This window comes from Muscardinus avellanarius, assembly GCF_963383645.1.
Source record: "Muscardinus avellanarius genome assembly, chromosome: 10".
Taxonomy (NCBI): Eukaryota; Metazoa; Chordata; class Mammalia; order Rodentia; family Gliridae; genus Muscardinus; species Muscardinus avellanarius.
Genome location: NC_137796.1, coordinates 68,875,929 through 68,898,309, shown reverse-complemented (window position 1 = coordinate 68,898,309; position 22,381 = coordinate 68,875,929). Strand labels below are relative to the sequence as shown.

The 22,381-nt window shown below is 46.8% G+C and overlaps 1 protein-coding gene across 1 annotated transcript in view; it reads left to right on the top strand.

Annotated features, from left to right (window-relative positions):
• Window positions 1-11,628, top strand: part of LOC308268689 (vomeronasal type-2 receptor 26-like) — a gene marked incomplete at both ends in the record, with an annotated part of 44,256 nt that extends 32,628 nt beyond the window's left edge. Inside the window, 4 exons of the mRNA XM_080703796.1 lie at window positions 866-1,663; window positions 6,677-6,886; window positions 9,256-9,379; window positions 10,664-11,628. Of these exons, the coding sequence (XP_080559922.1) occupies window positions 866-1,663; window positions 6,677-6,886; window positions 9,256-9,379; window positions 10,664-11,628 (2,097 nt within the window). The remainder of the gene's footprint in view (window positions 1-865; window positions 1,664-6,676; window positions 6,887-9,255; window positions 9,380-10,663) is intronic.
• Between the last annotated feature and the right edge of the window lie 10,753 nt (window positions 11,629-22,381).

Genomic DNA, 22,381 nt, shown 5'->3' with positions numbered 1-22,381 from the left:
TACAACTGCCAGTACCAAACCCCCGACCCCCAAAAAAACACCCCCAAAAGGTTATCTAGATGGTTCCGTGGTTGGCTGTCTAGGACCTCACTGTTCAAAAGTGCAGCCTGAGCCAGGCTTGTTGGCCCACATTTGTAGTCCCAGTACTTAGGAGGCTGAGACAGGAGGATCACAGGTTCACAGCCAGCCTCAGCTACTTAGTGAGATGCTGTTTTTAAAAAAATCAAATAGGGGTGGCGGTAGAGCTCAGAAGTAGACTGCCTCTGGGTTCCAATACAGTAACACACACACACACACACACACACACACACACACACACACTTGCAGACAGAGCAGGGCATGGTCACACATGCCTAAAACCCCACCTACTAGGGAAGCTGAGGCAGGAGGATCACATGTTCTAGGGCAGCCTGGGAAACTTATTGAGACCCTGTGTCAAAAGAACAAATAAAAAGGGTTGGGAGTGTTGTTCAGTGTTTCAGTGGGAGTCATGCTCAATGCCCCTGGGTGCAATCACTTGTACCAAAAACAAAAGGAAAATACAAAAACACGTAGACTGAGAATCCTCATCAACTTGGAAGGAGAGGTGCAGATGCTGGGACCTCTTGCCAAGCCAGCATCAACCCGTCACAGGGACCACATGGACAGAGAGATGCCTGGGGCTGGGTGGCCCAAGGATGCACATAGGATGTAGGGCTTCCTGGGACAAATCTGGGAAGCCTGTCCAGGGCCACTGGGTGAACCAGCTCCCCTCATTCTATCCTCGCACTCGTGTGCCCACTGCCTCTTATTTGAGCCTGGTGATCCTGCGTGCCCAGTCCAGGCTCTCACCCTTCTCCTTATTGCCCCGGCCCTTCCCTGGCAGATTAGCTACGCATCCACACTGCCCATTCTCAGTGACAAGACCCAGTTCCCGTCCTTCCTTCGAACTCATGTCAGTGACCTCACATCCTCCCACATGGTGACCCAGCTGGTGCTCCATTTTGGGTGGTCCTGGGTGGGCATTCTAGCCCAGGACGACGACTTTGGGCAGGAGGCCAGCTCTCTGGCTGCCCGGGAGCTGGGCCAGGCAGGTGTGTGCATCGAGTTCCTGCTCCACGTCCCCTCTCAGGAGTCCCTGGAGAAGATCGAAGCCATCGTGCAGAGGATGCAGGGCGGCACTGCCACAGGGGTTCTGATTTTTGTGAGCAACTCGAATTTCCTGCTGATCCTGCAGGGTTTGCTGGGTCTCCGTGTCTCAGGCCAGGTGTGGGTCAGCAAGGACATTCTGCACTTGGCGCTAGCTCTCACCATGCCTGGGGTCTCCCAGGTCCTGCAAGGTTCTTTTGGCCTTTGGCACCACAAAAGTCAGGTGCCTGGGTTCTATGAGTTCTTTGCTCGCCTGCACCCCAGCCGGACCCCAGAAGACATGTTCCTGGAGAAGTTCTGGGAGGCCACCTTTGGGTGCACTTGGCCATGCAGGAACAGCGCAGTGGCAGGGGATGTTCAGTTCTGCTCAGGGAATGAAAGTCTGAGAGGACAGGAGTACCCTTTCCAGGAAGTGAATAAAGTGGATGTTGCATACTCAGCCGTCTATAGCATCGCCCATGCCCTGCATAACCTGCTGGCCTGTGAGGAGGGGGACGGGACGTGTGCAGACCCTCAGCACCTGCAGCCCTGGCAGGTGAGTGGGAACGTGTGGAGTGGGTGACTCAGGGCGGGGTGGGGGATGGACATGTGGTTAACACAGAGTCTCTGACCCAGCAGCTTCTGGTGGACTGGGAGACAGGCGGCAGCAAGAGGGTTTCTCCCCAATTCTCCAGGTGTGGTGAAGGTGGGGTCCCTGGTCCTGATGTGAAGAGGGATCTCTTGGGGGCATGCTGGTGAGGAGACAGTGGAGGGCTGGGACCAAGGATGGGGTGTTTCATGCCCTTCACTCAGATTAACTGGGCCTCTACCTTGTGCCAAGCACTATTGCAAGGACCAGAGACACATAGGATGTAAACAGAAGGACAATGATTGTCATTGGCCTTTTGGCAGGTGAGACAGATTTTTATTTTTTAATTTTTGTACCGTGGACTAAGCCCAGGGACACACTAATTCCAAGCTACACCCCTAGCATTCTTCCTTCCTTCCTTCCTTCCTTCCTTCCTTCCTTCCTTCCTTCTTTCCATTTCCCTTCCCTTTCCCTCTTTTCCTCCCTCCCTCTCTTCCTCCCTCCCTCATTCCCTCCTTTCTCTCTCTCTCTCTTTCTTTCTTTCTTTCTTACTTACTTTTTGCGGGTCTGAGATTGAACCCAGGGGCATTCAACCTCTAGCGACACCCCCCCACCCTATTTTTTATTCTTTATTTTGAAACAGGTCTCACTAAATTGCAGAGGGTCTCACTAAGTAGCTGAGTCTGTCCACGAACTGCAATCCTCCAGTCTCAGCCTCTGGAATGCCGGGATTACAAGTGTGGGCCACCACGCCCGACTCCCAGCCTTATTTATTTATTAGACAAGACCTCACTAAAGTTGCTGAGGATTTCATTAAGTTGCTGAGGCTTTAATCTGCCTGAGGGGTCTGGGTGTCTTCTGGTGCCTGGGGAGGAGGGAGCAGTCTGTGGAAGCCCTGCTGGCGTTTGGCCTCCCCTCTGAATGTGATGGAGGGCAAGGACTCAGTCATTGCCAGAGGAAGCCCTGCAAACTGAGCTGCGTTTTACCATTATTGAGTTTGTTCCTTGATAAAAAAAATACAGGAATTTGGGAGGTAATTATAGGTTATAATGGTAAAGCTGTTTGTATTTACTGGAACTTCCAAAGCATTAAAAGATTCCCAAAGGAATGTTTTTCTGTAGAAAATTTATTTATTTTTTGCCCTTTGGGCTTTCTACCTCTGAGCTACACCCTCAGCAATATATTTTACTCTTTATTTTGAAACAAGGTCTCACTAAATTGTGGAGGACCTTACAAAGTAGCTGAGGTTGTCTGCAAACTGTGATCCACCTGTCTCAGCCTCCCAAGTACTGGGATTCCAGGTGTGCACCACTACGCCCAGCTCTGTGTAGAAAAGTTTTGAGTCCATTTTCGTTAAAAAGAAATTTGGACCGAGCGTTGTGGCACACAATTGTAATTCCAACGCTTGGGAAGCTGAGACAAGAGGATCGTGCATGCTTGAAGCCAGCGTCAGCTACTTAGTGAGGCTCTCAGCAACTTAGACTCTGTTTCCAAATAAAGTATACAATAGGTCTGGAAGTAGAGCCCCTGTAGTAGAAAAGCCCCTGTGTTCCACCACCATTATCACAAAAAAATTTCTTGTGTTTATGTATTTTTCAGCAACCTTGATTGAAAATATCTTTTGATTTATAAGATTAAACTAGATGATAAAGCTAAAACCATATGGCTATTAAATATATATATATATATATATATATATATATATATATACTTTAAAAGTATATATATACTTTTAAGGTTTTTTCAGATAGGTTTTCTTGAGTGTTTTATTTTACCCATTATTTATTATGATCTTAATTGTGTCAGGTAAGAGACTGAATAATTTTTGTGTGTGTGTGGTACAGGGGATTGAACCCAGGGGCATTCTATGTGCCAGCTATACCCCAAGCTCTATTTTTTTATTCTTTATTGGTCTCAAAATAAAGTTGCAGAGGGCCTCACTAAGTAGCAGAGTCTGGCTGTGAACTTGTGATCCTCCTGTCTCAGCCTCCCAAATAGTGGGGTTACAAGCACGCGCCACCACACCCAGCTTAACATGTGTTTGTGAGTGAGTGTGTGTGTGTGTGTGTGTGTGTGTGTGTGTGTGTGTTATTAGAGTTTGAACCCAGGGACATTCTACCTCTGAACTACACACCCACCTTATTTTTTATTGTTTATTTTGAAACACCACACCTGGCTAAAAGTTTTTTTTTTTATTTGAAATAATAGGCTTTAGATGTTAATGTCTTTTACTCTGCTCTTGGTCATTGAACTATTTCTTTCCTTCTTTTTTCTGTGGTACTGGGAATTAAACCCAGAGGCATTCTACCTTTAAGCTATACCCTCAGCTCAATTTTATTTCTTATTTGGAAACAGGATCTCACTAGGTTGATGGGCAGGCATCTCACTACTTGCTGAGGTTGGTCTCGAACATGTGATCCTCCTGTCTCAGTCTCCCTAATACTGGGATTACAAGCATGGGCTACCATACCTGGCTCAAAGCCAGCCTTGGCAACTTAGAGAGGCTCTCAGCAACTTAGTGAGATCCTGACTTTAATGAGAAATAAAATCGGGCTGGGGGTGTAGCTTGGAGGTCAAACGCCTTGGGTTCAATCCTCCATACCAAGTGAGAAATAAATAAATTTGAAAACTGTTTTTGAAAACCATGATTATCGTTTTATTCAACATGGTTGTGCATTGGAGAACACATATTGAAGTACATAAGAGAAAAATACCTTACTTTATTAATATTATGCATACTTGAAAAAAGGTTCATTTAGAACCCTAGTTCTTAGCTGGGTGTGGTGGCACATTCTTGTAATCCCAGCATTTGAGAGGCTGAGACAGGAGGATTATGGTTTGTGGACAGCCTCAGCTAGTTAGTGAGGCCCTTTGCAACTCAGTGAGACCCTGTTTCAAAATAAAAAAAAATGGAAAATAGGGCTGAGGGTGTAGTTTGTAGGTAGAATGCCCCTGGGTTCCATCCTCAGTACTGCAAAAAAGTAAGTAAGTAAGTAAGTAAGTAAGTAAGTAAGTAAGTAAGTAAGAAAGTAACCTAGTTCTGAGCTAATATGTAGGTTGCCTCTGTAATAAATGGTATTGTTCTCAGAAGATGTATTTTAAAATTCTCCATCACATTATGAAGATGCCACTTTACTTTTAAGTTTTTGTTTTGTTTTGTTTTGTTTTTGTGGTACTGGGGTTCCTGGAAACCCTTCTACCTCCGGGCTACACTCTGAGACCTATTTTATACTTTTTTATTTGGAAACAGGGTGTCTTAAGCCAGCGCGGCTGGCTTCGAACCTGCGCGATCCTCCTGTTTCTGCCTCCCAAGTGCGGGGATTACAAGCGTGTGCCACCACGCCCGCCTATAATCAATATTTTAAAAGAAAATTTTCAGTATTATTTTTATCATGGAAACCTTGGAAGCAGCTTAAACTAGGTTTTTTTGTTTGTTTGATTTTAGTGCTCGGGTTGAATGCAGGGGTATTCCAGCCTTATCATTATTATTATTATTATTATTATTATTATTAGTAGTAGTAGTAGTAGTAGTAGTAGTAGTACTGGGTCAGGAACCCAGGAACATTGTACCTCAAAGTACACTCCTAGCCCTAGTTTTTAATTAATTAATTAATTAATTGTGATACTGGTGTGTAACACAGGGGCTTTACTAGCTTTGGCTATACTCCCAGACCAGTATTTAAAATTTTTTTTGGAAACAGGGCCTCACTAGGTGAGGTGAGGCTGGCTTCAAACCTGTCTCAGCCTCCCAAGTGATGGGATTACAAGCATGCACCACCATGCCTGGCTCCAAGCTATAGATTTTATAAGAAAAGACTATGGTCTTTGAGCAGACTATTTGGTAATAGAAATTGTTCATAATTTCTTGTTACTGTTCAAATATTTGATTCTCTCATTTAAGCTTTTACAGTTAATATTTTGATTTGTGCCTTCTGGCTTAAATTATTTCAGGATTTTTGGGACATGTTTAAATAATGGCATGATACTTATTCAAGATGGAAATAAAAGTTATCCTTTCCACACAAAATATTAAAAATTTAAGTTCATGACCATCTTGTTATAAAATAAAAGTGGTGATGGGGATTGAATCCAGGGGCATTCTACCTCCAAGCTACACCATCAGCCATCTATCTATCTATCTATCTATCTATCTATCTATCTATCTATCTATCTATCATCTATCTATCATATCTATCTATCTATCTATCTATCTATTTATCTATCTATCTATATTTATTTATTTACAGGGCTCACTAGGTTTCTGAGAGCTTCACTACATTGCCCAGGCTGAACCTCAAACCTGCAATCTTCCTATCTCTGCCTCGCAAGTACGAGGATAACAGGCATCCATCACTACCCCCAACTATATATTCACTATTACTGCATTACATTTTCTCTCTTTCCAGGAACATGCCTGGTACTCGGAAGGCTGAGACAGGAGGACCAAAGGTTAGCAGCCAGCCTCAGCAACTTACTAAGGCCCTGTGCAACTTAGTGAGGGCAAAATAAAAAACAAAAAGAGCTGGAGGTGCAGCTCAGAGGTAGAATGACCCCCCTACACACATACACAAACAACTTACTTTTTTTCTTAGTTTAAAAGAAGTTAAAAGCCGGGTGTGGTGGCCCACGCTTGTAATCCCTGCGCTTGGGAGGCTGAGACAGGAGGATCACACAGGTTCGAAGCCAGCCTCGGCTACTTTGTGAGACCCTGTTTCCAAATAAAATATAAAATAGGTCTGGGAGTATAGCCCGGAGGTAGAAAGTCTCTCTGTTCCACCCTTAGTACCACACACACACACACACACACACACACACACACACACACACAGGAAGTTAACATCGTGGTCTGGGTGTCCCCTGTTACTGTGGGCAAGTCAGCCTCAACCAGAGCTTCACCTGCTCAACACAGAGGTCCCAGGTGACAGCACAGGCCCTAGGAACGGGCTTCCGAAGGCGACGGAGTCACTCTTCTTTCCTCAGCTTCTTCGTCCCCTCAGGAAGGTGCCCTTCAGGACCCCTGATGGAAGCGAGATTAGGTTTGATGCCAACGGAGATTTGGTTTCCAAATTTGACGTTCTGCAAGGGCAGAAGACTCCTGAAGGCCTGTTCCGCTTGATCCCCATCGGCATGATTGACCCTCATACGAATTTGGGGAGCAGAATGACCATCCACCTGAAGGAGGATCTCCAGGTGAGTGGCCTGGGTGCATAGAGCACCTCAGTCCTGGAGCATTAGATTGGAGGGACACTCAGTGGCCAGGGTCCTTGTTCCTATCAATGCACAAGATGAATGTGGTCAGGGTGAGCTGAGCAATGCTATTTAGCTGCAGTAAAGTCTTCGTTGAGGGGTAAAGGCATTTACTCAGCTCACAGTGAAACTATTGCTGGATGTGGTGGTGCACGTCTGTAATCTCACTACTTGGGAGGCCAAGACTGTAGGATCTCAGGTTCAAGGCCAGCCTCGTCAACATGGTGAGATCTCAGCAACCTAGAGAGATCCTGTTTCTCAACTAAAAGTAAAAGGCTGGGGCTATTACTCAGAGGATTAATCCCCACATCCCCAGTAGCAAAAAAAAAAAAAAAAAAAAAAAAAAAAGGAAATATCAGCTGGCCTTGGTGGCACATGGCTATAATCACAGCAGTTTGGGAGGCTGAGACAGGAGGATAGCAGGTTTGAAGCCAGTCTGGGCAATTTAGCAAGACTTTGTCTCAAAATGAAAAATAAAAAGGGTTGAGGGTATATCTCAGTGGTAGAGTGCTTACCTAGCATACAGGAGTCCCAGGATTCAAGAGGTGAATGGTTTTCTGGGTGTGATGGTGCATGTTTGTAGTCCCAGTACTTGGCAGGCTGAGACAGGAATATCCCAGGTTCTTAGCCAACTTCAGCAATTTAGCGGGGACCTCCGCAACTTAGTGAGACTGTTGTAAAAAAAAAAAATGGGGTGTGGTGGTGCACTTGCAATCTCAGCATTTGGGAGGGTGAGACAGGAGGATCTTGGTTTGTAGGTAGCTTCAGCTACTTAGTGAGCCCTTTGCAACTCAGTGAGACCCTGTTTCAAAATAAAGAAAAAAAATCGAGATGGGGGTGTCTCTCAGTGGTAGAATGCCCCTGGGTTCCATCCCCAGTACTGCAAAATAAATAGATAATAAAAAGAAATAAATATAAATAAAAATAAAATGGGCTGGGAGTGTACCTCAGAGTTAGAATGGCCCTGGACTCAGTCTCCAGTAGTGTACACACACACACACACACACACACACACACACACACACACACGGTGAATGGAAAGGCAGCTTTACACTATGCCAAACATGGCCTCATGAAGTACCTAGGAGGTGGGCAGAATAGGTGTTCTTATTTTATTTATTAAGAAATGTAGTTGTCTTGGAATGGATGTGTCTCAGTGTCTACTCTGGACCTCAGAAAACATCCCAGCTCTCTGGCTGTCATTAGGACCACGGTCTTGCCTAGCTCTTCTCGGCAGCAGCACCAGTCCACGGTGGCCTTAGGAGTGTCCATGTGGGAGCCAGGCTCCATTCCCAGATGCCTCAAACCAGGGGGCAGGAGCTTAGAGTTCAGAGGATGAACTGAAGTCCCTTCCAGGGGGCTCGAGCGGGGGTGGGTTTCCTGTGCTCTCCTGAAGAGAGGGGAACCCAGCATTCTCCTGAAGGCCCTCTCACCCCACTTCCCTTTCAGTAATGCTTTCCTGGAGGGGAGCGGGGCAGGGGAGGGAAGGCAGAACCATCCCTTTGCAGGCCCTGTGTAGATGGAGGCCACTGGCCATTCAGCAGTCCAAGTCTGTGTGTGTGTGTGTGTGTGTGTGTGTGTGTGTGTGTGTGTGTGTGTGTTCAGCACCTGTGACTTGCTGCGGGAGCCCCAGAGAGACTAGAAAGGCACCAGTTCACAGTGTTTTCTTAGCTTTGCCACCACCAGCCAGGTGAGCCAGGTAGAGCCTCCTGGGATGTGCTCACTCACACCTTCATGGGGCCTCTCCAGTCTGGCTTCTGATGTGACAGAGGTGATGTTTCCCCCAAAGGTGCCTCATCTCATGGGTAGAAAGGACCCTGCTCTGCCTCGGCCAGCACCTTTGACCCGGGCCCTGGACAGTCACTGATGATACCTGTTCATGCTCCCTAGGAGCCCAAGGCCCCAGTCCTTGGTGACACCTGCTCTCTGTCCCCAGGTCCCCAGTGCCCAAGATGATCACTGATTACACCTCCTCATCCTCCCTAGGATTCTGGTGCTCAGTCTGTCCCTTTTGTGTGTGTGTGTGTGTGTGTGTGTGTGTGTGTGTGTGTGTTACTGGGGTTCCTGGAAACCCTTCTACTTCCAGGCTACACTCCTATTTTTTATGTTTTAAATTTGAAAACAGGGTCTCCTAAGCCATCAGAGCTGGCTTCAAACCTGTGCTGAGATCATCCCATCTCAGCCTCCAAAGCGCCGGGATTACAAGTGTGCACCACCACGCCACGCTTGGTCGGTCCTTAATGACGTGTGCTCATGTCCCCCTGTGCATGGTCCTCTGGATGGCCAGTGTGACACCCGCTCCTCCTCCCCAGGTGCCCAGCTCTGTCTGCAGTGAGAGTTGTGCTCCAGGGTTCAGCCAGACACCCCGACAGGGAGCCCCCCACTGCTGTTTCGAGTGCAGACCCTGCCCCGAGGGACAGTTTGCAGACCAAAGAGGTGAGCATGCGTGAGGCGGAGTCTGAGGGGCCACTGGGCACTACTAGCCTCTCGATTCTCCGCCCAACAGCTGTTGCACCAAATCCAGTTTTCTGTGGGCTTCACTGGTCAGGATGCACTTAAGTCAATTTTAGGTACCTCTTGGTTGAATTTCCCCCTACACACAGATGCATGGGCCAGCCTTGCATGGCTCAGTGAGCTCCCAGCTCCTGAGTGCTCTGTGTCCCTGGCCTCACATGTGAGTGCTCTTTCACGCCCACAGTTTCCTCTATATTATGTCTGTGAGAGTCATCCCAGTGCGTGTTCCATCCCAGTGCGCGTTCCATAGGAAAATACTCTGATCTTGGTAACTTGAGCAACAGAAATTATTTATCACAGTTTTGGAGGCTGGAAGTCAGAGGCAGGGCTGGTTTTCTTGGAGCTCTCCCCTTCAAGGGGATGGTCACCTTCTCCCTGGGTGCCTGCTTCTTCATCCAGTGGGGTGTGTCTGTGTCCCAATCGCTTCCCCATATTTTTTTTCCTACTGGGGTGAGCCCAGTGCATTATAGCTTCAAGGTACACATTCAACCCTTTCTATCTTTATTTTTTGTAGTACCGGGGTGGAACCAAGTAGCATTCTACCTTTGAGCTACACCCTCAGTCCTATTTTATTTTTTATTCTTTTTTAAAAAACAGGGTCTCACTGAATTGCAAAGGGCCACACTAAGTAGTAATTGAGGCTGTTCGCAAACCGTGATCCTCTTGTCTCAGGCTCCCAAGTTTTGGATTTCAAGCCTATGCCACCATTACTGGCCCTTTTCATTTCTTTTTTTGAAACAGGTTCTCACTAAGTTGTTGTTGTCTCAGTATGTTACTGAGCCTGGTCTTGAACCTGTGATCCTTCTGTCTCAGCTTCCCAAGTACTGGGATTATAGGTAAGAGCCACCATGCTCAGCACAAGATCCTGTTTCAAAATAAAAAAATAAAAAATAGGACTGGGTTGTGGATGTAGATCAGAGGTGGAATAGGAATACCTCTGAGTTCTACCCCCAATACTAAAAGAAAAAGAAAAAGAAAAGAAAGAAGAAAAACAAAAAGTCCCTAAATATATGTATATGGAGCAGGTGCTCTTCTTGTGCCTCGGGTTCTGATATCACCCATCCCCACACTGGTAACTCAAGAGTGATGCTCAACTACACTGATGGCTGAGAAACACCTTAAGAGCCTTGGGCAGAGGGAGTTCCCTCTTGGCGCCGGTGTTGTCTGTCACGCACATGGCAGACACCATCCCTGTGTCTCCAGCAGATATGAAACAGTGTCTCCAGTGCCCTGAGGAGCAGCACCCGAGTCAGAGCAGAGACCGCTGCCTGCCCCGGACAGAGAGCTTCCTGGCCTTCGAGGAGCCCCTGGGCCTCACACTGGCCTCGGTGGCCGTCATGCTGGCCGGCCTGGCGGCGCTGGTGCTCGGGGTGTTCCTGAGGCATCGGGACACCCCCGTGGTCAGGGCCAACAACAGAGGTCTCAGTTACATGCTCCTGGCCACCCTGTGCCTGTGCGCCCTCTGTCCCTTGCTCTTCCTGGGCCGTCCCATTGCCGCCACCTGCCTCCTGCGCCAGACAACCTTTGCAGTGGTGTTCACCATGGCGGTCTCCTCCATCCTGGCCAAGACCCTGACCGTGGTCCTGGCCTTCAGGGTCAGCAGGCCAGGGGACAGGGCCCGGGTGTGCCTGGGAGCCCGCAGTTCCACCTCGCTGGTCCTGGTGGCCTCGTTGGTTCAGGTGGTTCTCTGTGGGGTCTGGCTGGGCACCTCTCCGCCATTTCCTGCCAGGGACCTGGGCTCTTCGCCCAGCTACATCATCCTCCAGTGCCAGGAGGGCTCTGGCGTGGCCTTCTCCTGCGTGCTGGGCTACCTGGGCCTCCTGGCGGGGGGCACCTTCTGTGTGGCCTTCCTGGCCAGGGGTCTGCCGGACGCCTTCAACGAGACCAAGTTCATCACCTTCAGCATGCTGCTGTTCTGCAGTGTCTGGGTGGCCTTCCTGCCCCTGTACTATAGTGCCCGCGGCATGGCCACCGTGGCCGTGGAGATCTTCTCCATCCTGGCCTCCACAGCAGGGCTGCTGGGTGGCATCTTCCTCCCCAAGTGCTACATCATCTTGCTGAAGCCTGAGCAGAACACGTTGACCTGGGTAAGGCAAGGGCGCCAGGGTCAGAGACGGGAAGACGTGCCGCCGGGCAGGCGTCTACGCAGACTCACGCCAAAAGCCTCATGAGCCCATCCTCACTGAAAACCTAAGGGCCATGGGTTTGGGCTCTTTGTTGCTGTGTGGATTAAAGGAGACTTAGAAGACAAGGCAAGAGAAAAGGAGACTCACAGAACAAGACAGGCTATTGTCTTTGTATGCTCTTCTGAAATGTTCACGATTATAACGTTGGAGCCAGGCATTGTGGCACATGTCTTTGTCCTCAGTACATGGGAGAGAGGACGATCATGGATCCAAGGCTACATAGACCCACAATCAATATAAGAAATAAGGGGTGGTGTGTGTGTGTGTGTGTGTGTGTGTGTGTGTGTGTGTGTGTGTGTTGTAGCTGAGGTAGAATGTTCTGATTTCAATCCTTGTACCAAAAACCAAGAAACCAGCAAATAAGCTAGACAAGGGCAATGAGGTAATATAATAATAATAATTATAATAATGATGATTATGATGATGATAATAATAATGTTGATAATGACAAGTGTCAGGGAGGATGTGTGGAATTGAAACCTTCATGGCTGGCAGGTATGTAAAATGGAAGACTGTCATTTTTTTGAAAGGTTAAACATAGACTTGTCATGTGATTTAGTAAATTCACTCATATATATATATATATATATGTCCACAGAAAGTATATATATATATATATATATATATATATATATATCCACAGAAACAATGTCCACAGAAAGTATAAATAAATATTCAGAGAGTCTTTCAACACACAAAAAGAGGGACCAATCCAAATGTGAATCAACTAATGAATGGATAAACAAACTGTGACATATCCATCAAAGAAATGTTATTTGCAATGAACAGGACGATAGTAGTAGAGTATGTTGGCTGTACACGCCTGTAATCCCACTACTTGGGCAGCTGAAATAGGAAGATCACAGGTTGAAATCCAACCTCAGCATCTTAGTGACACCCTCAGCAACCCATCAAGACTCTGTTTCCAAATAAGAAATAAAATTGGGCTTGGGGTGTAGCTCAGAGGTAGAATGCGTCTGGTTCAATCGTCAGTACCACATTTGGGGGGGGGGTTGGTGGGATAAGAAGGAAAAGGATGAAGTACGAATGCTCTGCAATATGGATCAGTTTTGAAAGCTTGGTGAGAGAAGAAAGCCAGACAGAGAATACCACATATTGTTGAGTCAATTTAAACTGGATGTGGTTGTGCAAACCTGTAATCCCAGTACTTGGGAGGCTGAGACAGGAGCATCGCAGGTTCTTGGCCAGCCTCAGAAATTTAGTGAGGCCCCCTGCCACATTGTGAAACCCTGTTTGAAATAATAGAATAAAATAGAGATGGGGGTGTAGCTAAGAGGTAGAATGCCCTTGGGTTCCATCACCAGAAACACACACACACACACACACACACACACACACACACACTCACACACAGGTATGCAGGTGCAGTACACACAACCATTTATATGTAATATCCCAAATAGTCAAATTCACAGGGACAGAATATAAATTCGGGTTTCCTGATTACAAAGAGGAGGAATTTGAGATTGGGAGTGATAACTGAGGGATGCAATATTTATTTCTGGGGTGCTGAGGATTTTGCAGCCAGGCACAGTGGTGCACATCTGAAATCCTAGTATTTGGGTGTTTGAGACAGGAGGATCCAGGCCAGCCTCAGCAATTTAGTGAGATTTAAAATAAAAATAGCCATGGATGTTGCTAAGAGGTAGAATATTCCTTGGTTCTATCCCAACCAAAATAATAAAATAAATAAATAGATTTTGGCAATGAGTGTGCATCTTTGTGAATGTACTAAAAACATTAAATTGCACACTTTAAAGTGAGTTGTATTGCTGGGCATGGTGGCACACACTTGTAATCCCTGCGCTTGTGAGGTGGAGACAGGAGGATCACGCAGGTTCGGAGCCAGCCTCAGCTGGCTTAAGAGACCCTGTTTCCAAATAAAATATAAAATATGTCTGGGAGTATAGCCTGGTGGTAGAAGGTCCCTGGGTTCCATCCCCAGTACCACAATACACACACACAAAAGGTGAGTTGTATGGTATGTAAATTATATCTCAATGTTAGCACTAAAAAAAAAGATTATCAACTAATAACCAAGGGTGAATTTTCTTTTTTTCTTTTCTTTTTTGTGGCATTGGTGATTGAACCCAGGGGCATTGTACATCTGAGCTAAACCCCCAGCTCATTTAATTTTTATTTTGTTTCTTACCTTGCTGAGGCTGGCCTTGAACCTTTGATCCTCCTGTCTTATCTTCTCACATACTGTGATTACAGGTGTGCACCACCATGCCCAGCTGTGGATTTTCATTATATTCTTCTTATTAAAAACTATTAAGCCGGGCATGGTGGTGCATTCTTAAATCCCAGTACTTGGGAGCAACGTGGTGAAACCCTGTTTCCAAATAAATTGGGCTTGGGGGGGCGTGTAGCTTGGAGACAGAATTCCTCTGGGTTCCATATCTAGTGCCAAAATAAAACAAAACAAAGCACAACAAAAATATTAAAACGAGTTAATTACATGTTGGAATACCAGATAGTCAATGATGTAAAGAAGTCATTGCTATTTCTTTTTAGTGTCAGTAACGGGATGATGGTTATGTTAGAAAATGGCCCTTATCTTTTTTTTTTTTTAAACATTTTTTATGCAGTACTGGGGATGGAACTCAAGGGCATTGTACCTCTGAACTACACCCCCAGCCCTAGTTTTTAGTCTTTTTTTTCTTTCTTTTTCTTTTCTTTTCTTTTCTTTCTTTCTTTTTTTTTTTTTTTGGTGATACTGGGGTGGAACTCAGAGGCTTTCTTCCCAGCCCTATTTTATATTTTTAAATTTAGAAACAGGGTCTCACTCAGTTGCTGAGAGCCTCACTAAGTAGCTGAGGCTGGCTTTGAACCTGTGCGATCCTCCTGTCTCAGCCTCCCGAATGCTGGGATTACAAGTGTGGGCCACCACGCCTGGTTTAGGGCATCACTTATAAACAAAAGTCTTTCTCGCCCTTGGCCAATTGGTTTTTATTTGGTTGACAGAAGGACTCTGTGCCAGCAGGGGGCAGACAGGCACACTGGCCAGAAAAGCTGGTTTGCCTGCTTCAAACACCACTCTGGGGCTCAGACTGCACCTGCTGCCGCTGCTCCTTCTGGGAGATGTAGTCCAGCGCTGCCTCCTGTAGCCTGGGAGCATGCTCTAAATTAGAGACCGGGACTTCGGACTACAACTCCCGGCAGGTCGCGCGCGCGGAAGTGGTCTTCAGTATTCACAGAGTGAGCGGAACCGCAGCGCCCCCTGGGAAACGTAGTACAAGGCTCTGGGCATCCCAGGAACAGGCGGAATTTCTATGCCTGAACTTCCTGGACTCTCCGAATCGGCGACAGCCTGATTTTGGAGGTCTGGACGCCGGGATTTTACTGGGACACATCTTTCCTTTCATCAAATAGGCCTTGCTAGGGGATCACACGTCCCTGAGGACCCAGCCTCCGCAAGGCCCGTTGTGCGCTCCCATGAGGTGGTCCTCCTCATGGCCTCGTCTTCCAGGAATTGTAGTGTCTGCGGCCCGCAGGCAGGTTGACAGCCGGGCAGAAGGACTGCAGCTCCTGAATCCTCTCTGCGTCTGCGAGGCGATGCGCCAGAGTCCCCGGGCCCCACTCATTTTGGCCCCTTGAGCATGGGCGCTTCTGGTCCTGGTAGTCCTTCCCTTAGGGGGCAGCAGTCCAGTGCAGACCGCCTGCGGGGCAGTGGGCCTCGGGGTCCTGCCTGAGTGTCGCCTGTCAGAGCCCACGCCAGGCCACCGAAGGACGCTCAGCCTGTCTGCCCAGCCCTTCCTGCTGGGGAGCAAGGCGGCGCTGGCCCGTTGGGGTGACATGGTTGTCGAGGCACCATGGGCGAGAACAGGCGCAGAAGTTTGTGTAGAGGCCTCGGTCCCTGCTGCAGTGACTTCAGCACCTTCTCTCAGGCTTTTGTTAGCTCAGACTGGGGAGAGTAGCAGCTTCCCCTCCTCCTGACCGGCTGCGCCTGGACTCTGCCTGGCTCATCGCTTAGCTTCCCCAAGGCTGGGAGTGCATCCCAGCTTGTGAACCCACAGCCCTGCCTGTCCTGCTCACTTCCAGTTAAATATGTGGTGACCGCAGCCATCTGCATAGGTTTGTGAGTATAGCCCGCATGTAAAAGGGTTTCAAGGAAACCCAGTACCACCAAAAAATAAAAAAAATAATAGGTCAAGGGGTGTAGCTTGGAGGTCAGATGCCCCTGGGTTCCATTCCCAGACCCACACAAAAAAATAGGACAAGGGGTGTAGCTCAGAGGTAGAATGCCCCTGGATTCCATCTCTGGTACCACAAAAGATAAGTAAGTAAGTAAATAAATAAAAATAAAATACCTAAACAAAGTGTAAGGATATAGAGTTGTTTTAACAAAAATCAAACAGTACTACTTTATTAGCCAGCCAAAAGTTAAACCCATATGGTTAAGCATTCAGAACTAATTTGTCAAGATACCTTACCCATGCCTGCTAGGGGAAAATACCAAACCAAACAAACAAAACTTCTCATTCAGCTCAGACTAGGAGAAAGCCATCTTTAAAGAACCTACAGGTAACAACATATTTAATGGTGAAAAATGGAATGCTCTGCCCTTAGACCAGAACAAGGCATGGATGTCTGATCTCACCACTCGAAATTGACATTGTAGTGGAGGTTCTAGCCTGGACAGTCAGTAAAATGGAGTAAAAGGGATCCATATTGGAAAGGAAGTAGAAACCATTGTTATTCACGGGTTACATAATACTCAGTGTAGAAACCGATAGAGTTTTGGATGCCAGTAGAATTAATAAATGAAACCAGGCGTGGTGGCGCATGCTTGGAATCTCAGTAATTGTGAGGCCGAGACAGGAGGAACACGCAGTTTCAAAGCAAGCCTCAGGCAGGGACACCCCGAGGGGGTGCATTGTGACACACTGAGCTTGTGGGCCAATGGGAAGCTGACTGAGACAGGTTCCTTTGCCTCCTCCAAGCCCTGTGTGGCCGGAAACCTGGGATTCGGTTGCCCTGGCAACACACCTGGTCCTATAGGAGACTGCAAGATGCAAAAGGAGTGTAGGGCCCTGTCCAATTGCACCCAGAACCACGCAGCGCTACAATGCTGAAATCCAGATGCACCGCACACTGCTTTGATCTTTTTTTCTTTCTTTCTTTCTTTCTTTCTTTCTTTCTTTCTTTCTTTCTTTCTTTCCTTCCTTCCTTCCTTTCTTTCTTTCTCTCTTTCTTTCTTTCTTTCTTTCTTTTTTTCTTTCTTTCTTTCTTTCTTGATACTGGGAATGGAACCCATGGGCATTCTACCTCTGAGCTACTCCCCCAGCCCTATTTTTTATTCTTTATTTTGAAACCGGGTCTCCCTGAGATGCAAAAGGCCTCACTAAGTAGCTGAGGCTGGGTTGAACCACGATCCTCCAGTCTCAGCCTTCCAATTTCTTTCAAGTGCGCCCCTTACTCGTGTGTTCATTTTTTAATGAATATATATATATATAGATAGATATATATATAGATATCTATATATATCTCTGTTACAAGTATGTTCCAATGTAGGCTAGCCAAACTTATTAATTAAAAGTACACAATTCTCAGGTTTGAATTTCAAATAACAATGATCTTTTTCAGATGAGTGTGCTTCAGATTTAGTATGCTTAAAATGATTTTAAAATATAGCCGGGCGTGGTGGCGCATGCTTGTAATCCCCACGCTTGGGAGGCGGAGACAAGAGGATCACACAGGTTCAAAGCCAGCCATGCTGGTTTAAGAGACCCTGTTTCCAAATTTAAAAATGTATAAAAATAGGTCTGGGAGTGTAGCCTGGAGGTAGAAGGGGTCCAGGAATCCCGGTAACACACACACACACACACACACATACGCATTAGCTCGGCATGGTAGTGCATGCTGTAATCCCAGCATTCAGGAAACTGAGAACAGAGGATTGCCTTTCGCAGGCAGCCTCAGCTACTACTTAGGTCCTTCACAACTCAGTGAGACCCTGTTTCAAAAATGAAAAGACTAAAAAATGGGCTGGGGGTGTAGCTTAGAGGTAGACTGCCCCTGGGTCCTGTCCCCAGTACCACAAAAAAAGAAAAAAAATATATATATGCATTAGTTTAATTTTTAGTGGAACTTCTGTCCCATTGTAGTGCTGCTAAATTTAGTAAATAAAAATGGAGAATGGAATTTAAATTTAAATTCCAAACAGTGAATACTTTTCAGGTAGGTATCAGTGTGTCCTATATTTAGTGTATTTAACTAGTGTGTGTGTGTGTGTGTGTTTTTTCAGGCCTTCTACCTCTGAACTACACCCACAGCCCTATTTATTTATTTTCAAACAGCCCTATTTATTTATTTTCAAACAGAGACTCAAAGGTTAGCATATGCTATTCTGGAACCTGTACACTATCTCTCTCGGCCTTCCAAATACTGGGATTATAGGCATGTGCCAACATGCCTGGCATAAGTCACTTTTAATGTAAATATGTTTACAATATGTGTCAGGATAGGGTTGCCAAATTAAGCAAGTAAAAATATAAGAATGCTTGGTTAAGTTTGAGTTTCAGACAAATATGATTTTAGCATAAATATGTCTCAGTATAGTTGAGGTATGTTTATGTTAAGTACCAATACTAAGTATATTAAGTACTAATAATGTATCTTATAATTACATCCCAACATATATTTGGAATATACTTACATCAAATTCTAACACCAAATCATCTTTTAGATAAAGTATAAGCACATTACAATAGTATACTTGAGACATATTACTAAATAGTGTATGTGTGTGTGTGTGTGTGTGTGTGTGTGTGTGTGTGTGAGCAAGACTGGATATTGAATCCAGGGGCATTCTACTTCTGAGCTTCACCCCCACACTGTGTTCTTTTTAAACTGGAAACAGGGTCTCACTAAGCTGCTGCGGCTGTCCTTGACCCTGAAATCCTCCTGTTTTAGTCTCCCAAGGACTGGAATTATAGGTTTGTGCCACCATTCCCAGCTTAAATAATTTTTTTTGGTGGTACTAGGGATCCTGGAAGCCCTTCTACCTCCAGGCTACACTCCCAGACCTATTTTATACTTTTTAAAATTTGAAAACAGGGTCTCTTAAGCCAGTGTGGCTGGCTTTGAACTTGCGCGATCCTCAGGTCTCCACCACCCAAGCGCGGGGATTACAAGCGTGTGCCACCATGCCCGGCTAAAATAATTTGTTTTTAAAATATAATCTAGACAAGGGCTGAGAAAATGATTCAGAGAGGGTCCACGACGCTGAGATGAATTCAGGATGGTGGGCACTGCGCAGAGTGGAGAAGAGGAAGCAGGAGGTGTGAATTAGGGAGGGAGATGAGGGCACCACCTACAGGGGCTGGGACTGAACACCACGCAGCCACTGGGCAGTGGTTTGTGATTGCCCATGCATCGCAGGCACCGTGGGCACTGAGAGAGAGCACATCAGTGAGTGGACTGACCCAGTTCTGACCCTTGTGAGCTGCAGTGCAGCAGGACCCATGAGTGAACAGAGAAGTCATTTGCAGGGAGTGTAAACACCTACTTTCTATTCCATGGGCCTGGAGGTAGAAAGTCCCTGGAGAGCAGAAGCGGCTCTCTTTTGGGGAGGTCAGGACAGTGCCCCGTGTCACCTCTTGCTGCTCCCTGGAGGGTGGCATTTGAGCGTTCACTGCCAGAGCCGCAGGTGGGAAAGCAAAGTGAGGGTGTGTGGGGCTTGTTATTCTTCCTGTAAACCAGCACTTGCAATGGCAGGGCCCCCTGGTTTGATATTTTTTTGTATTTAAAATTGCCTTGGGCCTTCAGGACCCACTTGGGAAATCTCCCTTGAGACCACATCGACTTCACTTCGGCTGTCTCTAGAGTTGGACTGATGACACCAACTGTCAACAGTTGTCAGTGTTGAGGCCACCTGAACTCTAGATCCATTGGGAATCAGCCTGGATCCAGCAGAGGTTTCCAAACTTTTTGTAAGCAGCAGACAACTTTGTCCCAAAGGAGATCTAACTCAAAATCCCACTTTCAAAAATAATCAGCAAGCCAGGGATGGTGGCACGCACCTATCCCAGTACTTGGGACACAGAGACAGGAGGATTGCATGTTCCAAGCCAGCCTCAGCAACTTAGTGAGGCCCTCAGCAATCTTGTGAAAGCCGGTTTTCAAATAAAAAATAAAATAGGGCTGAAGGTATAGCTTAGAGGTAGAATGCCTCCTGGGTTTAATCCTCAGGAGCAAAACACACACAAAACAAATCAAAATGCAGAACTACTGTGTTTTTCTGGGAGGACAAGAAGTAGGACTCCTTTGGCTGGCGTGTGTACCTGTTCTGAAATTAAATTGTGGTGATGGTAAGAACATCCTAAAAACGACATCACTGGTAAGGGCCAGCTGCAGCTCAGTCCCTAGTCCACGCTCAGCTGAGTGGATTCCAGCCGGCAGGATCTTTGGAACTGCAGAAGCTAGAAGCCTGGGTTCGCTAATGCCATGGTTCTCATTTGAGGCCAGCTCTCCCCCTACTTTCATGGAACTTTTGACACTATCTGGAAGTGTTTTTTATAGTCACAGATGTCTGTAGATGTTTTTATTTGGAGATCGGTGTCACCTGGTAAATACCTGGGATCCCTCTATACATTCTGTAATGCACTGCATAGCTACTGACCAAAAGACGTTTTTGGTGTAAAATGTCAGTAGTGAGATCCCGTTTCAAAATAAAGAATAAAAAATAGAGCAGAGGGTGTAGCTTGGAGGTCGAATGACCCTGGGTTCCACCCCCAGAACCCGCCAAAAAAAAAAAAAAAAAAAGAAATGAAAAATAAAATGTCAGTAGTGCCAAGGTCCGGAACCCTGATCTCATGCCACATTTCTCAGTTGTAAACAGAACCACCTTCTTCAAAGAAAGCACCTCCTTAGTTCCATCTGGGGTGGACATCTGAGTTATCCTCACATACTAAGGTGGGGGCCAGAGAAATGGGCAGAGATGCTTAGCAAGCTATAGGTGCTGCATAACAATCGTTAGTCTCCCCCCCCCCAGGAGCATTCTAATTCTGAGCTACACCCCAGACCCTATTTTTTATTCCTTATTTTGAAACAGGGTATCACTAAGTTGTGGAAGGCCTCACTAAATCCGGGAACCATAATCTTCCTGTCTCAGCCTCCCTAATGCTGGGATTACAAGTGTGTGTCACCACACCCGGCTCTGAGATAATTTTAATAGCGATGTTTTCTCCAAAGTGATAAGTTTTCTTCCCTCAGTTTGATTTATGGGCATAAATCCTTTATATGGCTTTTGCTGGGCGGGGGAGATACTGGGTTGAGCCCAGGGGCATTCTACTTCAGCTATTTTGTAAGAGGATCTCACTAAAAGGCTAAGGGTCTTGCTAAGTTGCTGAGGTTGGCCTCAAACCTGTCGCCCTCCTCCCCTTGCCTCCCAAGTGCTGGGCTTACAGGCATGTGCCACCATGCCTGGCTATTTCTGATTTTGGTTAATTATCTTGTTAATTAATTAAAAAATTTTGTGGTACTGGATACTGAAGCAAGAAGCATTTTACCTTTTAGCTATATCCCCAGTCCTTTTTATTTATTTATTTTTTGTTTTGAAACAGGGTCTTGCTAAATTGCTGGCGCTGTTGTGGAACCTATGATCCTCTTGTCTCTCAAGTTCTAAGATAACAGGGGTGTGCCACTGCAACCAGCTTGTGGTTTTTTTTTTTTTTTTTTTTTGTGTGTGTGTGTGTGTGTGTGTGTGTGTGTGTGTGTGTGTGAGACACTGGAGATTGAATCCTGAGCCATTCCACCTCTGAGTTAATTCCCCAACACCTTTATATTTTTACTTTTTTGTTTTGAAACACGATCTCACTACGTTGCTGAGAGTCTCACTACACTGCTGAGGCTGTCCTTGAACCTCTGATCCTCCAGTTTCAGCCTCTCAAGTACTGGGATTACAGGCATGTGCCACCCTGCTGGGCCCGATATTCTTGTTTTACTTTGCATGTCTTTCATAGTTAAGGATGTTGAGCATCTTTTCTCTTGCATGGAGCCCCCGCCACACCTCTTGGGGTTGTGAGGGCTAGCTTTCCTGCTCTGTGCTGGGAGTTGCTCAGAGCCCAGCCTTCCTGCTGGATCTGGCCTCACTCTCTCAGCTTGTGCTGCCGGCTGGGGCTGAACATGTCCTGTTCTTGCCTGTGACCTTTTCTTGGTAACCTTGGGCCACTTGCAGTTTTGGTGAAAGCCCCATCTCTGGTGCTGCCAGATGGGGCTGAGGGGTGAGGGACTCTTTGCCTCTTGTGCCCTCCTGGGGCCTCTCTCCAACCCAGAGCCCTGAGGATCCTGAGCACAGCTGCTCCTGGGATGTGGGTCCCTCAGGGCACAGTATAGACCCTCTGTCTACCCTCCCCAAAGTCGATAGGTGATGCCCAGAGCCATGCCCCTGGCTGCAGGGCGGTCAGGATGCCAGGGGGAATATGGTAAAACTTTTAATGGAGTTGGGATCATGTGGCCAAACAGCCCCAGCTCAGAACCCCACTCTCCCCAAGGCCCATAAGCCCAGCGTTTGAGCCACCTGGTCCCCGGGTTGAGGCTGACACTCACGTAAAAGGCCCTGTGACTGTGCGGCACAGGTCCACACAGGGTGCCATGTCACTGGCTGTTCCCTCCCCTTGCAGGCATGTGGCTGAGCACCCTGCTTCCTGCCCTCGTGCTCTTTCTCTCTGGGGCCTCCTTTTCTGGGCCCATAGGCTGGCGGCCCCCAGGA